This window comes from Notolabrus celidotus, chromosome 7, assembly GCF_009762535.1.
Source record: "Notolabrus celidotus isolate fNotCel1 chromosome 7, fNotCel1.pri, whole genome shotgun sequence".
Lineage (NCBI taxonomy): Eukaryota > Metazoa > Chordata > Actinopteri > Labriformes > Labridae > Notolabrus > Notolabrus celidotus.
In genome coordinates, this window is record NC_048278.1 from 15,996,881 (window position 1) to 16,013,766 (window position 16,886).

Genomic DNA, 16,886 nt, shown 5'->3' on the forward strand with positions numbered 1-16,886 from the left:
CAGACAGTTTTGACTTGGGTGGCCAAACTGGGGCACTGACTGTTGAAGGGGTGGCCAGGCGTGGAAAACAAACTTAAGAGCTTACCCCAAACCTAAGAGGGTTACTTCCAATAATCACATCTACTTCAACTTCTTTTATAAAATAATTTTAAAAATATTACATTTTTGTAGATGTCTAACGTTGACATAAAAAATGTAACGGTACAGAGTATCAACATTTAAATCTGCTGAACTGAACTCTTTAAGGACTCAGAATGAGGATGATTGTCCAAAGTCAAAGCATCAACAAAAATAATATTCAAATGTAGCTTATTGAAACACAACACAATAGCTGATTTCAATATAAGTAAAGCCTCTGACATGGCAAATAGCCAATCATGTTTAAGAATTTCAGCATGGCCACAGGGGTGGCCAATCAGTTTTTAGAGGTGGCCATGGCCACCCCTGGCCACCCCCTGGCTCCGCCATTGGTATACAAAGGGATCATTTATTTATAGAGTCAACTTAACTTTTCAGGACCAATTTCAAAACAGGTACTATTTCAAGACAGAAGCAGAGTCAAAACTTTTTTCTATTCTTCTCTTCTTTTCTTTTTTCTTTTGTTGCATATCTGACTCAATTCCATCCCTGCTTTCCAATCCCCTAATTTTACAGAACTATGGTAAAATGTATGTGATTCCTGCAGACATAACCTTTTAAGTATTGTCATTCCTAGAGTTAGATAAAGAAATGTTAACCACATAACCTCACATATTTATTTAAACAGAATAAAACACAAATAGATGTTTTTTTCAGCAACACAGTTGCCAACCATAATTCTTTAGTTGCAAGATTTCACTTATACGCCAGTGAGGCTGACCTACTTGACTCATGTCAATGTTAACTTGTGTTTGGGTGATCCTGTAATACAAAGGTAAAAAGTTATTACCCGATAAGATCTGTGAAAAAAATAGTAGAGTAGTTCCAGCTTTGCAAATGAAATGATGTGCCTATTTGTACTGTAGGAGTAAACTTTGAATCCTTAAATGTTTTCCACATGTTTTTGAACGTGATAATAATCAAGAAAATTATATTATATATACAATATTGTTGTCTGCAGTTCTTCTCTTCTAATCATTTTGAATAGGGTCTTGTGTATCAGTGAATTACAATCCTCAATGAACTTAAACTGTAATCATGTCACACAAATACACACCATCTCAATCTTTTATCCTCGTGTATTTTCCCTATTTGCCCTCCAGTGCTTTGTCTCTGGCAATCACCGCCTCATCGAATTTGATCATGAGCGTGGTGCCTTTGTGCCAGTGCACTGTGACCTTAGCGGGGAAGCCACTGTGTGTAAGGATAGCCTCCACAATTCCTCCAGTGAATGCTGCACAGTTCAAGGTGCTGTTGTCCTTGGGGACAGAGATGAATGTATTGACTAAGGGCTCCTTTTCAATGATATAATAGGTCTTGTCATCATCGTTGGCCTGTTCCAGCTTGTCTGCCTCCTTGCCAAACAAAGCTCTCCACACGGACACCTGGGAAGTACAGAGCAAATCACCGAAGGGGATGTAAGGCAGAGGTTCAAAATGGGATTACACTCAGTTAAGACACAACCTGGAATGTTCAAATGTTTGGTTTACTCTGCAATACTAAAGTCAACTGAGATTACAGTGTTTCGTGGGCTGTAACACGATGTACTCAAGTCATTTGCATCTTTATTTAATTTACTTAGGGTTCATATAAATTGGGTAATAACAAGCATAAAGCAATAAGACGTCATTTAAGCAAGAAAGAGTTTAATATTTCACGGTGAAATACAAATAAAACCGGCATTAAGTATGCAATAAGGACTTATAAGGACTTATAAGGAATATCTGAGTTGAAAAACGTCAAATCTTTGAGTGAGATCAGAACACATAAATGAAAGGAACCTCCAAATATGCAGTCAGTGTACCTTAATAAATAGAAGTATGTTCAGGACTTTGGTCTCCCTCTTGCCATTCTTTTCTCTCAGCACCAGCACGTCCAGCAGGCTGCCTCCCACCCTCTGACCCAGGTCGGACAGACGAGCCTGCAGCTCGGTCACAGAGTACACCCGGCTCTGGCAGTACTGCACCATCTCCGAGAACAGCAAGGCGAAGGCGCTCACACTCACTTCGGTCTTTGGCCGACTGAAAGGCCGCTCCAATATAGCAGACTTGCCTCGTGTAAAGCGTGTCTCCATTGTTATTTAAATATCAGCTGTAGCAGTGCAGAAAGAAAGAGCGAGAGTTACCATTAAAAGAGTAGTCTAATGCTAACCGATACAATTAGTACACCTACGAGACTTACCTAAGCTTCTAAACCTGGGCAGGGTTCAGAATATGTTTGACTTCAGATTTCACAAAAAGACACTCAAACTACAATCTCCATTCCCATATTTAATCCACACCTTGGATAGATGGTATAATACATAAACACCTGCTTTAGTCGTTCCTATTACTTCCTGTTCCGACACTTGTCACGTGACTCCACTGAACCAGTCAGATTTCTTCACATGCATTTCTCCAAAACATAGTGGTAAGAAATACTTCAAGGCACTATGAGGAGTTTTTCCACCAGCTTAGAAACAGACTGAAACCAACACTGATGCCTCTTTATGGCCTTCAGAGGCAAACAAAGTCATAAACAACAACACTGATACCTTCTCTGTTGTCATTTTTAATGCCTTAAACCGCTCAGAGGGGGGTAGGTGTCAGACCACATGATTGACATTTGGCTTTAGAATCACCCTTTTTTGGCTGTTTTCACTTCAAATAATCACATTGAGTGATAAATCTGGCTGTTAAAAGACAGCTGGGTGAGGTTTTTGATGAAAACACTACTTTTGCATGTACAGAACAAGAGATAAGAGGTATCACTTTGTCCACAATGGGGCACCAAAATTGATATAAATCAAAAGTTAGTCACAGCAGCTTTAAAACCCCAATTCTCCCACCACACAAAACAAGTGAGTTATGAAAATAGCGAATTAAAATTGAAGCATTTAATTGAAGGCACTAAAAAGAAATTCAAATCACCCAATTAAATATTTCCTGACACTTATGAGTTAACAGCTGAAGTACACATCACATGAAAGAGTAAATATTAACCTTGGATCTGCTTTGACTTGAGTTATGTTTTCTGAAGGACATATTGAATACAAATGGAACTGTAACAGATTGTGTTATATATGTGGAGAGGGACACAGAAAGAGAAAAAATATTTGTATTCTTATTAGTGATTGGTGTAAAATATCCCACAGAGGGGCCCAGACTCTGTTCACGTCACATTTTAACTTACTGTAGGCTAAATCAATATTTAGGCCATCAGTGTACAAAGAGTACTTTTCCGTATTTGGACAAAACATTGCAGTCAAACAGGAAGACAAATACACCTCCACAACTTGTGTCAGTAGCTGTAGGGAGCAAAATTGTCTTGTCCAGATTAATTCTTTGGAACACCTGTATGTTGCGTTTTTTTGAGATTCATTCATATTTCTTTGTAGAGGTGTTTGCCTGAAGAAAGTCTGTTTCAGACTTAATTCCAGTGAAACAAAAATTAGATTTTAAAGAGATTGAATGGATGCAAAAATGTCTTTATTTGGACTGTTGTATTTTGTTTTGGTTTCATCCTTCGTCTTTTCTGTTCGAAGCAGGCCGGCAGGTAAGATATTATTCAAAATATGTAAAAATTTCTGTTATCTTGAATTAAAGTCTTCATTGCATAACATTCACGTTTCAGAGTTTTTAAGCAGTCATAGAAACTATAGCAGTACAAAAAGAGGATGTTATGTGAAGTTATCATAGAGCAAAAAGTCTAGAGGTCCGAGGAGGACAGGGTGAATGAAAGGATTGACTAAATGTCAGTTTAACGCAATATATTGCTTTTTATTCCCTGTATCTTACAACCAGTCAGTGGCACTTTATTACACCATGTTTAAAATTGCTTTGATAAACTTATCAACAGTTTTATTAATGTTATCTTGAAAAATCCCATTCCCTGAACAAGACAGTGAATTTAACCCTACAGTACAAAACAACCAACCACAATGGTTTTGAGCTGTTTGATACTGATACAGCAACAAAACAAAAAGGCCATGCCATCTTCTTTACGGACATTTATTCTATTCTATATTTTCAATTTTTCTTATACTAGGTTTGAAGATAGACATTTTTTTTATTTTTAGGTTCTGAATGACGTTTTTTTTTAAATATAATTTATTCTGAGTAAAAGGGAAGTGAAAGAATACTGTCAACGATAGGGATGGTCTTGCTTTAAAAAAACCCCAAAACAAAACAATGTTATCCCCTACTTTACCCTATGTATGTTACTCTACCCCTAACCCTACTACTCTATATCCTGCCCCAACATACCATACCCTACCACCCTTTGCACTGATCTTGTTATGGACATCAAAGCGATATATTAACTATGCCATTGACAAAGCCACATCACAAAAAACCCCACTGTCTAGCCCATTAATGCAATTAGATCTATCTTCTTCTCTGTCTTTCATTTGCATGTTATCAGGGGTCCATCTGCGTAACATGGACAGCTTCATCCAAGCTGTTCAGCAGGTCGAAGACTCTAACCCTGGTCTGTCCCCTCTGGCTCTGATCAGAGCCCTGCGGAGGACTGCTGGCCACGATGACAAGATGACCATCCATTTTTTGGGTTCGTCTTATAATCTCAGTGATGCTGAGGTGTTGGAGCCAGCCATTCTCAACACCACAGCCTTTAGCTTCTTTGACAAAGCCATCCACCACACCCTGACAGACCAAGGAGAGGAACGAGGGGTGGTGCTTGCTCCAGATGGCACCACAGTGGCTCTTGCACCTTTACTGCTAGGAATCGAATCAGGCCTAAAAGCCAAACTTGAGGGGACACCGGTCATCGGGCTCTTCCCTCTCACTTTAGGCAGGCCGTTGGGCCTGTCTTTCCTCAGCCTTCAGGACTTCCCACCGTCCTCTCGCATGGGGCCAAATGGGTGCTGGGACAATGTGGACCGCCCTAAGGTGTTCAAGCTCTCCCGTTCAGCCACTCTGGCCACTGATGCTGTCATTAGCGGGGGCATGGATGGAGTGATACTGGGCACCGACATCAGCAGCTTATCTGCATCTGAGCAGCTGCTGCCCCTCAGTGAAATTTTAAAAGGTTACTATAGTTTCAGTCTGAGTGAGAGGCAGGGTCTGGATGCTGTGACTAGCCATGTCAGCCCGAGGCGAAGAGAGATCTCTAGAAGCATTCTGGAGCTACTGGATCTTCACAGCCAGGTGATGGAGACGCTAACATTAGTCTGGAAGTTGGAGGAGACCGAATGGATTGCCTTTGACACTGGAGTGGGGAAGACAGTGAAGGATGGATTACAGGAATTTGTGCACAAATACTGGGGTAGGTCAAAGTTTTGTAATTAATTGAAATGAGTTGGTCTACAAATAAACATTGTAAAACATTACAATTATTGTGTTACATTAACACATAATATAAGCAAGGAACCCTTAATAATGTGATAGTGACAGATCATTTTGAAATGGGATTATATTAAGTATCAATAAACAGAAGATGGGCGATTGGAATACCATAGTCACTTCACAATAACAACGTTTGGACTAAAGATGAAGCATTGAAAATATTGTATGTAACCCAGGAACATTTTGCTCCAAATCTATTCCTAGCTTAGCTGCTTCATCAGTAATTCAGCCAGTTCTTTTTAATCAGGAGCTGTACTGACGGCTTTCTACTGTAAGTCATATTAATAAGCTCCACATACAACCCCAATTCAATACATTTGAACTTAAAAAAACTCACGTCACACCTTTTAAAATAAGGTCAGGATGTTCTGAAATGCCACTGTAATACTTGCCTACGTCACTGCAGCAATGCAAGACATTAAACCACTAGAGGTCAGCAAAAAACAGGTTCCCAGAGGCATTTTAGTTTCTCTTTTAACGGATAACTTGTTCAGTTAAGTGTTGACTTCATGCACCATCTTCAGTGTCACCTCAACTTTTCTCTGCTGTTTCTCTTTTTTTCCCCAATCATAAACAAATTTGGTTACAGTTAGAGCTGCATCCATTGCATCAGTGTGTTCCTCACAACAACAGTCAGCTATCAAGAATTAGTAGGCCATTGCTATGAAATGTTGCTGGTATGACCAATCAGAACCAAGATTTTCATACAGCTGTATAATAGTGAAAATTAAGGAATTATTATCTGGCTTGTTTTACAGTTGAAGCAGCATTGTTGTGCTCTTCTGCACATAGCTGACAGCTGCTAAAAGCAAACAGGGCTCTGATGAACCCCACTGTTCAACAGCTCTTCAGCATCAAACACCAGAGACAAATTAAAATTATCAGATGAACACAGACTAATATTTAATTACTGATCACCCTGATATTGTCTTCAGGAAGTGGCAGAAACCAAAGCAGTGCTTAGAAAAAGGGAATTGTTTCTTTAGCGTTATCTCTTTTTACTCAGATTCTCGACTCTAGCTTTTGTCCTTTGGTTTTAAATCTTGGAATCTTAGCTGGTTGGTGTTGGTGTTCCTTAAGTGTTTTCTGTATTTAATCCCTTATCTTCTTTGCTCCTGTCCTCAGACTGTCCTCAAATCATCCCTCGTTGTCAGTGGGGGGCAGAAGAATACCGGGGCACACCAACCCCACTGTCTCTGCCCCTCCAGTTTCTCTATGTTCATCACACCTACGAGCCATCCTCACCCTGTTTAAGCTTCTCCAGGTGCTCTCTCAACATGAGATCCATGCAGAGATTCCACCAGGAAGATCGTGGGTGGAGCGATATAGGATACAGGTAACCATTCCTAAAAGTAAAAATGAAATACACCTACAATTTTTCTTGCTGAAAGTTAGAGGACAAAATTGATTTGTTTTCTTTGCATGACAACAGTAGGCAATTAGTTTAGCTGAGAATAGCAAAAAGAGTATAAGATTAGAATATTTTCAAAAAGATAGTGAGATAGTGTATATCCTCTTCATATTGGTAGCAGTATTTGTGAGCATGATGTCCACCAGCTTTTTAGTACACACAGTGAACAAAATGAAATAAGAATGAACATTTCTTTGGCATTCTAAATATCTTGCACTGTTAGTCTCCCATCTTCCTTTAATTTTAAGGCAAAGTTAACATTTATTAATCACCACATTTACTCCCTCAGCTTTGTGGTGGGCTCAGACGGCTACGTCTATGAAGGCAGAGGTTGGAACCTCCTCGGCACACACACCAGAGGGCACAACTCCATAGGGTACGGCGTGTCACTCATCGGTAACTACACTGCCATTCTGCCATCTCGCCATGCAATGGACCTGATCCGTCGCCGTCTGGTCCAGTGTGGAGTAGATGGAGGAAAACTGGCAGCCAATTTTACCATCCATGGTCACAGACAGGTGGTGAACTACACCACCTGCCCTGGGGATGCATTCTTTTCAGAAATGAGAAGCTGGGAGCACTTCAAAGAGTGACCCACATGCAAGCTTTGCATCCTTAAAAACAAATGGATCTAGAGGGTATGACAGTTTTTTTCACCTTTAAAATTAGAGGTAGTGAATACAAATATTTTTTGTGTAACTCCTCAAGACTCCAGACAAACTCTTTATCCTAATATTTTAACACATTTAAAAGTTACATATTCCCAACGACTACCCCTCCCCTTCTTAAGATTTGAGATGTCTGTTGGTTGGTTGCAGGTTAGCATATACAAAGTTTTACATTTTTCTATACATATGCATGTGTTTTCATGATAATAGCTAACCTTTTTCCCCAAGTCCTGAGTCAGCAAACACTTTTATATTCATCTAATTTCTTGTCTTCCTTTTTTGCAGGATATGGATTTTGAAAAAGCAGAGGAATAATAAGACTCATCGACTGTATTAAATATGATTGTTTCAAATGCCTGTCTCCTAATTGCTTCAAATCCTTCACTGGCTGAATTTTTTTAACACATTTTGTTCAGCTGACACATACACAAACATCAATCTTTACATTTTCAATATTTCAACCTCCAAAATGCAAACTTTTTTATCAGTTTTTAAATGTAAAAGTTTTATGGGATAAATAACGTTAATTATACAGAGGTCCAACCTGTGTCAAGAATGTGAATCTTTCTCAGAGGTTTCTGATGTTGCTCCATCTGGTAAAATCTTTAAGTCTTTTTCTAATTTGGTCAGAAGTTTAAGAAGTTAACCGATCACTGATTGAGTTTATTCAAAATATATTTTAAGTGTTTACAGCTCAAGGATATAATGATACTATTTGGTGCAAAACAATACCACTGTTGCTTGAAATGGGATTTAACATGTTTTGTTTCCAATTATTGAGTTTTGCCAGAATTCACAAGTTTTGGTGATAAGAGAAATCTGAAGTGTGTTAAATGAAGACTGCAAATTGGCATTGGCCAGATTAAGAGAAAAGTCTCTTGTACCATATTTAACAGTATCATCTGCATAAAAAGATACAGAGGTTATGTTGTAGATGTATGCTGTGAATAAAATGACAAGTATAGATCCTTGTGGAACACCTGTAGTAATGCTTATTTGGCCTGACTTACAACTATTGAAGGTAACTGTCTGAGATCTATAACAGATAGCTTTAAAACCATATCTACCATTATATACTGTTTATCTATTGTGGATGACCCCAGTTGATTGAGTAAAATATCACGATGAACTGCATCACATGCTTAGAAATGTGTAAATATTCAACAAGATTCTGAGACAGAGGTAGCATTTGATTTTGGCCTTCCTGCGTTGTCCCCAGATAACTTTTACAACCCACCGGACCACCTACTCTGTCCAAACATTTCCTCCCTAATTCTGCCCTTTATTGTGCCCTACTTTCCCTACCATGCTGACACCAAATGCCCTGACCCATGCTGGTTTACTTAACAGTGTTTGCTCTTTTAGAGTTCAATGTACCATGGGAGGATGCAGCAGATGAAATACAGGAGTAAACTACAAACAGTTGACCAAATCTTCAATAATGAGGCTGAGTTGGGGAACCTGGCAGTCTAAAGGTGCAAAGCTACAAAAACACTCTATGAATGCATGAGTTTTAGTTCATCACATCCACAATTTTTCTGTTTTTCTGGTGTCATTAGAGCGCTAAAGACTTTTTACTCACAAAATAAACTAACACGCCTGCAGAATGCCTTTAAATCCTTTAAATGTCCCCATATTTGGATTTTGAAAGAGAGGCCTCTACAGTAAGTTTCTTTTTTATTGACATCAGCCCTATCTGCAGGTTTGGACGAATAGTAGTGACACAGACAGTAGTCTGCAAACTGCAGCTGCTCAGAGACCTGCAACCTTAAACTTCTACTCCACTACATATCAGAGGCAATTATTGTACGCACACATTTTTATGATTTATGACCATTACTTGCTCACAAACCATTAATTATTTGGGTTATTTTGTATTGAAATTTGTCTGGTACCCCAAAGAATGACCTGTTGTTTTATGGATTGAGAACATTTTGAACCTTCAGCTTTTGGGAGTCTATGATTCAAAACTATAATAGGTCAAATATTTTTGAATCAAGGATCAGACATTTCACAAGGTTTAGTGTTAGAGTCTGTGAGGAAAAGCTGAAGTCAGAAAGGAATTTGCTGTTATGCAGTGACGTTGGTTTTAAAATGATCAACAGTTATATATTAGGCTAACAAGACAATTGAAGAAAGAGTTTTGAGGAAGTTTTAAAAGTTTCTGTCAGTTTAAAGAAAGCCTTTCTTGTAACAATTGACAAGTGCTTGCTCATGGGAATTTATTTCAATCAGGAGAGACACAGTTTGAAGATTAAATGTTATTTATTACAACTTAATGAATACCGAAACTTGACAGAAATCTTTGGCGTAAGGACTCTATGGGGATAATTTTGTGAGCGTAGAATGTGTGAATTTGGCAGCAGAAGAAATCCCCCATGGAGTCCAGACACTGGTGGTAGTGGTTGATGAATTCCAGGAATTGTGGAGACCAGGTGGAGATGGGAGGTGGAGGGGTGCACACCATCAATGCAAGAAGGACCTAGCTGGAGAAAGAGACACATTTAAAAAGACAGCAGAAAGTTGATAGGCTGACGATAAGGGCGTGCCACTGAGATATTGGATGACAGGCGCCGCTCATTAACAGATGACAGCTCCCGAGCATGCAGTTGGAAGCAGGTGAGGAGAGTTAAACAACTGCTGTGATTGCTTTTGTAGTCTTCCTGTCTGAACTTTGGTTAGAGCTACATTTCAACTTTTAACAAGATTTAACACAGAATATTGCATAGAACTGCTTTTTATGCAAACTGTCTAAAGATATTTTTTGGTGTTATTGGCATGATTTGATTAAAAACAGATACATGCCATTTGGCCGATGCAACGCTCCAGCTACCTTTCAATGCCAATAAGTGCTGCCTGCAAAACAACTGATATCTCAGCATTGGCAGACAAAGCCTCTGGATACTTAAGTGAAGAGTGGACGGCCAAGCAGAAGAGAGACCCAGCCATTCAGGTTGTGTGAAGGTACAGTATGTGGAACAAAACACAGTTCCAAGTCACCATGAACCAAAGACACTATCTGCTGGTGCAGCTGGATTAGTGAGACATCCAAAGAGACTATGTGGCCAGGCTAAAAACTGTTAGCGTTAAAAACACTGGTTATCATAAAAGTTGCCAACAACGCCACCTAGGGTTTATAATGGTGAGCCTAGGACTTGTTAAAATACACATGTTCTTAAAATCAGGGGGAGCAGAGTTAAAAACCAGACAGAAAACTGAAATTAACAATGATCATATTTATTAATATTAGGTTACGTTAATAAATAGACTTTAAAACAGGCGACAGGTGTAAAAGCGACAATAAAATACTATCTAACAAAGTCAAATAAAAGTCCAAGTCCGAAGTGGAACGTTCCTTCCACATCTCTGAACTCCTGATGCCCCTCAACGTGGCCACCTCACGTCGACTCTTCAAAAAGACCTAAGGGGACAGAACAACCTCAACAAGTAATCTGTTCTATTTTATCACGTAGAAATTGGTGTCACTCCACCTCTTTCATATGTCCCGGTTCTGCCAACAATCTGGTCAGGATACTCACGTTTTTTTCCAGGGTCGAAGTTTGCCGACTACGGACCCAGGCTTGCGAGAAATGGCGTTGGCGGACACTTGCTGCTCTGTTGACACTCCTCGATGCGGGATCCCTTTTCTCCGTGCCGCTTCGTAGTGCACCCGTTGCTTCTCGTCCTTCTTCCAGTCTACACCGTCTCTCGCTATATAGCGTCCTGTTTCGTATTCTGCCCTAGCGGCAACCTCCGGTCTGAAAATATGAGTCCAATGCGGAAGTGCTAAAAACTGCAATTCATCAAGGATCTGCTTGAGGCTGGCTCCGGAAGTACCGGAAGTCACATACACATGAATGGGAAAAAGACGATCCTTACAGCAGAAATAAACATAGCTAATTGCTCAATCGGCACACACTGTGAGAGGGGTGAATAGTTTTCTAAAGTGGCAATTTCGGAGATACTGAGATTACAAGTCTTCCAATGAGAGGCACAGCTGACTTGATTGAAAGGCGGGAACACTGTAGCTGTTGGCAAGGAGGCTCAAAGCCCGCCTCTTAAAAATCACTCGACAGCAGCAATATGGCTGCTGCCGCCGATTGGCCTCAAAACAGCGCTTCAGAAACAGATGGGTAATGTCACTGATACTACGCCCATATTTTATACAGTCTATGGGTTTGACTCACCAGGTCCCAGTCATTGCTTGACACAGCCTACTGATTAAAACAACATCTAAAACCTAATAAAATCAGTCAATAGAGAAACTACACAAATGCATAAAAACACAGCTATCATTTAAACTATTAATAAAAAATACATGCATTATCAAAATTGTAGTGTGTCATGAAAATCTATTCAGATATAACAACGTGAAAGCATGTTAAAACTGTCTTGGGGAAAGGCTGTGTTAAGGAATAGCTGAAATAAATGTTAATTACTCATACAGCTCTGGATTCTTGAGTGGTATAAATGTGGCAATGACAAATTATTTCATCACCCTTTTACAAGAAACAAAGCCACATAGATTTTATTTTATAAAGAGATACACAATGAAATTACCACTGATGTGTGACATCAAGTAAAATTTCCATGAAGTGATCTTTTACAACCAATGAGTTTTGCAATCTGTGATAATGTGAAGTCAAAGTGTAAACATTTAAGTGGCTATACTTTTACTTTCCTTATGAAGTATGCAGATGCAGATCATTACCCTTGATCCAACCTTTATGACATAAATGTTAGCTGTAATCTTGAATCTCTGTAACTGTAAATTTGTAAATGTTCTTTGCCTTTATAAAGACATATGAACACAACTTTGTTCTGTGTGGTGCCACATTTTAATTTACTGTTGATCAACAGTTATCAATGCTTTTGACTTTGGGTAGAGTAAACCGAAACAGCACTCAGGTAAAAGTATTGTTACTTTTTGTGACTGTTTGAATTCTGCATTGTGTTGTTTATAATTATAGTAAATATAACCTTAGATTAATTAACATAACTTGCTTTTTAAGATGTATTTTTTTCTGTTGAAGCCACAGATTTCAACCTTTCAGAACACAGAAGCGGTGCATAATGTGACTGTTGATACTTGTCATTTGGAAGGTATTAGAAAGAGAAGTACATGTAACGGAGTAAATATAATGCGTTACTACCCACCTCATGTCATCATTAAAAAGCAAGTCTATTAAAGTTAAGTTTTACAAGTGATCTAAACAGTGTCACTGAAATTGCATGCCTTACATCCTCAAGCAGGTTGCTTCAAAGTTGAGGGGCCCTGATGGAAAAAGCACTGTCTCCTATAGCCTTGAATTTGGAATCACAAGAAGAGCCTAATTTTATCTGCATTTTACAGTCAGTAGGCCCTTTTCTTGTAAATCAGCATGCTGTCACTTGTTTGTTTGCCCTATCTTTATGAGGAAGTCATACAGAAACTGAAAGAATAAGTATAGTTATAAATGTGGTCATCCTGAATGCTGAAGTCACAGAGTGAACGGATTGACACTGAGTCCGAGCTCAATCCAGGTTAGAGATAACCAAAAGAAGAGAAAACAGAAAGGATGGGTGAGTGCTTTTTTCTGTGCATTTTTGATAGAGTTGACTCAGAGCTGTGCTTGTGGTATAAAACAAACAAATACTCCATGACTGAATTTACCTATTTACAAGGAACATCCATATTTCTTAGAATACGGAATGCCTATTTACATTTATAAGAAACAATGTAAAACATGTCTTGACTGTGACTCTCTTTGAACCGTATTTTTAAGTGTATACAAATTTGTAGCTTCCAAGTGGCAAAACATTATTTGTGATCACATATTGTGGCTCTTGTTTTTTGTAGGTTTTGGAGACATCATGAGAGTGGAAACTACTGGTGCATCATGGCAAACTGCACAACAGGACAGGCTTGGATACTCAGGTAAACACTGCAGTAGTGAAACACAGGATCTGATTCAAACTGAAACTGTTTAAGAAGAAATCATGTAGCCATCATTATGCAAAGATGGTTTGTGTATTTATCAATTCAGAGAGGAATTAAATGTACTCACACAGCAGCCATTTTCCTTCAACATGACACTCAGGGTGGGGAGCTAAAATGCCGTTTTGATGTTGTGCTGCTGAGTTCCAGGACACGAAACGTATAAGTGAAGATAATTTTAGAAACCATCATGATTGAACTGCTGAATTTAAAAGACAATGGATAATAAAACTCAAGGGAGGTCTGGCCTTTTAAAAATGTCTAAAAAAGCAGCCTTTACTATCTTTACTATAACACTGTGAATCTGAAATTCAGCTAAGTTTGGGGTTGAATGTTAACATTCTATTCTATTTTACCTTTATCATTGCTATTATTATTGTTGTTATATTTTCAACTATGTAAATACATTGTTGTATTCCCCTGTCTCGTGTTGTAAGCTGCTGTAACAAAAGAATTTCCCCCAATGGGGGACCAATAAAGTATATCTTATCTTATTAGCTGTTGTCCCAGGATGAACATGATTATGTAGTGTGCATTACGTGTTTTTGATTTATTTTAACATTATGATCGCATGATTTAGCCTATTGCAGTGATATGCTGTTAAACTATCGTTATCGATCACAATGTTAAAATAAATCAAAAACACTTACTTTTTTATCTCATTTTCCAACACCACTGACGGTAAGAGAACCTTAATAGTGCTGTGACTCAAAACCCGCTCCAACAACAAGTGTGTCGGGACGTGCATCATTATTAAGTGTCCTCCGAGAAACACTTCCGTTGTGTCGTGGTCTATTTGCAACGCGTTTTTATTATGTGTTGTGCTGTGGTCTTTGCAGCGCGTTTTCTAAATGCTGCACGTGTTGTCAAATTGATGAAGATGTTTTCTTAATTTGCTTGTGTTTTGTCTTTTTGCATATGTTTTCTTGGTACTGTAATAATATACTGGTTATTGCTTTTCTTCTGTTTAATTTCTCTCTACAGGTGTAGAGGCATCTCACACCATGGCACAGACGGATGCTGATCGAATGAACAAGTTCAGGTCTATAATTAAAAGAGTGGGTGCTAAACTTGGGATAGACCCAGCTCTCATTGCTGGCATCATCTCCAGAGAGTCCAGGGCTGGAAATACAATAAAGAATACTGGTGGCTGGGGAGACAATGGCAACGGCTGGGGACTGATGCAGGTAGTAATAAATGCTCATGTTTTACTAATCATGATTTTGGTACAGACTCAGATTTTGAAAAAAAAAGCCTCATTCCCAAATTGGTAGGTTGATGTCAATCCAAATGGAGGTGGCCACACTGCACAGGGAGCATGGAACAGTGAGGAACACATCAGCCAAGCCACTGGGATCTTGGTTTATTTCCTTGGGCGGATAGGCAAAAAATTTCCTACCTGGAACAAGGAGCAGCAGCTGAAAGGTTTGCTTCACAGAACCTTCAGAATGAAACCTGCACAACTCATTTATGAGTATTCTACCTGGGTCTTAATTGTGTTTTTCTCACCAGGAGGGATTGCAGCCTACAACATGGGGGATGGAAGCGTCCATTCCTATGACAATGTTGACGGCAGTACAACAGGTGGAGACTACTCCAATGATGTTGTTGCCAGAGCTCAGTGGTACAAGAAGAACCATGGCTATTAACAGTTGAAGCTGTTCATGTCAAAAAGTGTTCAAATCATGAAGGAATAGCTCTGATTTATTTTCAATATGATAACCTCAATAAAAACAATGCAATGACATCACTGGGCCTTGTCTTCTTCCTCTCCCATTTAACACCCGGTATCAACATGGCACACTGGAGACTGGATCACAGGCTAAATGCTGCTGAATATTACACAGTGTTAAGTATTTAGCAGAACAGACTTTGTAGAAGTGGAATATAATGTTGACAACTATGTTCAAATTAATGTATAATAACCTGCATATAAAAATTGCTTTGTTTTTGTTTGCTCAGAATTAGCATTTTATATCTACATAAAGAGCAGGAGCCCTTCCACGGAGCCAGCCATCTTGCACAGAACAGTAGCACAGGATGAACAAACTTGCCCAATCTCAATGTCCACACTCACACACCCACTGACTTTGAGGTGTGTTCCCACTAAGTCTGTAAGGGCCTAAGGCTGTCTCATTGTCAAATCTTCAAGTGTGTGAGGGATCTCTCAGAGACTTTTTGAGCCCTTTATGCCCCCTTTCTGTATGTGGGCTTTTTGCAGACTTAGCGTGTGAGAATTACCCATAGTTCATAACACCAAGCATGGGAGGGTAAACAAACGCCTTAACATGAAATAAGAAAAAGAGAGCCAGTAAACAAGAAGCATGGAAGGTGCAACCATATGTTGTTGTATATGCTGCATTAATGTGTGAAATGTAATCATCTCTGTGGTTTCCTGTACTTACTGAAACTGCACGGTTGTCAAAGTGTAGTCTCTGTAGAACTGCATGAGCAAATTGTGTCAATGGATTCATGGTCACATCTCAAATAACGAAACTGTTTCCATTTTACCATTGACTCAAAAAATAACAACTTCTACATTTTCTTGCTTTTAGATGCAAAGAACACTAAGTAATTACAAAAAGAATGAGGAATTTAGTTTCTCTATTATTAGAATATCAAACAAGAATTTAAATACATAAATGCCTAGCTTCTGACACATGCATTAATGTATACAGGGTAGGGAGTATTGAAGTTTATTCTCATAAATTTTAAGGTCTTTTTAAAGACTTTATGAACATATTTAAGACCTAAACTTCATTTTGAGCTGTAACTGGGCATATGCTCAGCAACACTCCTTAAACATATATTGCTATAGTTTTACAAGTTTTTTGACTTTATCGTTTTAATACATTACAAAACTACACAGTCTTATATTTGTGATAACTCCTATTGAACACTGTCAATACAATATAAAACATTTGGGCTGTATTTGGTTTCTTTTTGCTTTTATCATGTTTATGTGGCTGTTTAGTATAAGTTTTCTATTGCTCAATTAAAATATCACAAAATTATCCACATTATTTTTTTCCCCTCACAATAACGTATGTTTTCAGTTTCATTTTATTACACTACTATTGTGGCACAAACATTCACCCACCACATGGGGCATAGACTTCTGAGGTTTACCCGCCAAACATAAAACCAACCTATATTTGGCACTCAGCTGGTGTTGCTATCAGACCCTGTATGTTGGTTATTCCAAGTGACGGCCCAGTTTAAATTCTGTGTCCCCCAGCCTCTTGTTCGTGAACTTACATTTCTTCATTGTGTTTTGTTAGTTTAGTTAAGTGTAGTGTTTTCAAGCTGACAGCAGTCCGGCAGTAGATCAGTGACATATTAGTGGACAT

General features: G+C 38.8%; 3 protein-coding genes and 1 long non-coding RNA gene across 7 annotated transcripts; 2 read left to right on the forward strand and 2 right to left on the reverse strand.

Annotated features, from left to right (window-relative positions):
* Positions 1–741: 741 nt before the first annotated feature.
* Positions 742–2,513, reverse strand: trappc5 (trafficking protein particle complex 5). Its single transcript, XM_034688952.1, has 3 exons — positions 2,320–2,513; positions 1,943–2,229; positions 742–1,523 (listed from the first exon to the last, which is right to left on the reverse strand). The coding sequence occupies exons 2-3, from the start codon at positions 2,210–2,212 to the stop codon at positions 1,227–1,229; spliced, it is 567 nt and encodes a 188-aa protein (XP_034544843.1). The 5' UTR covers positions 2,213–2,229; positions 2,320–2,513; the 3' UTR covers positions 742–1,226.
* On the forward strand, positions 2,485–7,912 carry LOC117816604 (N-acetylmuramoyl-L-alanine amidase-like). 2 transcript variants are annotated; one of them, XM_034688951.1, is made up of 5 exons: positions 2,485–2,547; positions 4,540–5,400; positions 6,606–6,816; positions 7,181–7,529; positions 7,845–7,912. In XM_034688951.1, the coding sequence occupies exons 2-4, from the start codon at positions 4,557–4,559 to the stop codon at positions 7,482–7,484; spliced, it is 1,359 nt and encodes a 452-aa protein (XP_034544842.1). In that variant the 5' UTR covers positions 2,485–2,547; positions 4,540–4,556; the 3' UTR covers positions 7,485–7,529; positions 7,845–7,912. The 2 variants fall into 2 exon arrangements, with proteins under 2 accessions (XP_034544842.1, XP_034544840.1); XM_034688949.1 differs by lacking the exon at positions 2,485–2,547 and having other exon boundaries at positions 4,302–5,400.
* A 2,592-nt stretch (positions 7,913–10,504) lies between these two features.
* Positions 10,505–15,283, forward strand: LOC117815378 (lysozyme g-like). Of its 3 annotated transcripts, none has more exons than XM_034687060.1 (5): positions 10,505–10,523; positions 13,399–13,476; positions 14,521–14,723; positions 14,811–14,961; positions 15,049–15,283. In XM_034687060.1, exons 2-5 carry the CDS (start codon positions 13,413–13,415, stop codon positions 15,183–15,185), a joined length of 555 nt encoding a protein of 184 aa, XP_034542951.1. In that variant the 5' UTR covers positions 10,505–10,523; positions 13,399–13,412; the 3' UTR covers positions 15,186–15,283. The 3 variants fall into 3 exon arrangements, with proteins under 3 accessions (XP_034542951.1, XP_034542949.1, XP_034542950.1); XM_034687059.1 differs by lacking the exon at positions 10,505–10,523 and adding an exon at positions 12,991–13,121; XM_034687058.1 differs by lacking the exon at positions 10,505–10,523 and adding an exon at positions 12,808–13,121 and having other exon boundaries at positions 14,811–15,283.
* LOC117815379 lies at positions 10,781–11,375 on the reverse strand. Its single transcript, XR_004631797.1, has 2 exons — positions 11,099–11,375; positions 10,781–10,980 (listed from the first exon to the last, which is right to left on the reverse strand). It is a non-coding gene; the product is annotated as an uncharacterized LOC117815379 (long non-coding RNA).
* Positions 15,284–16,886: the final 1,603 nt, after the last annotated feature.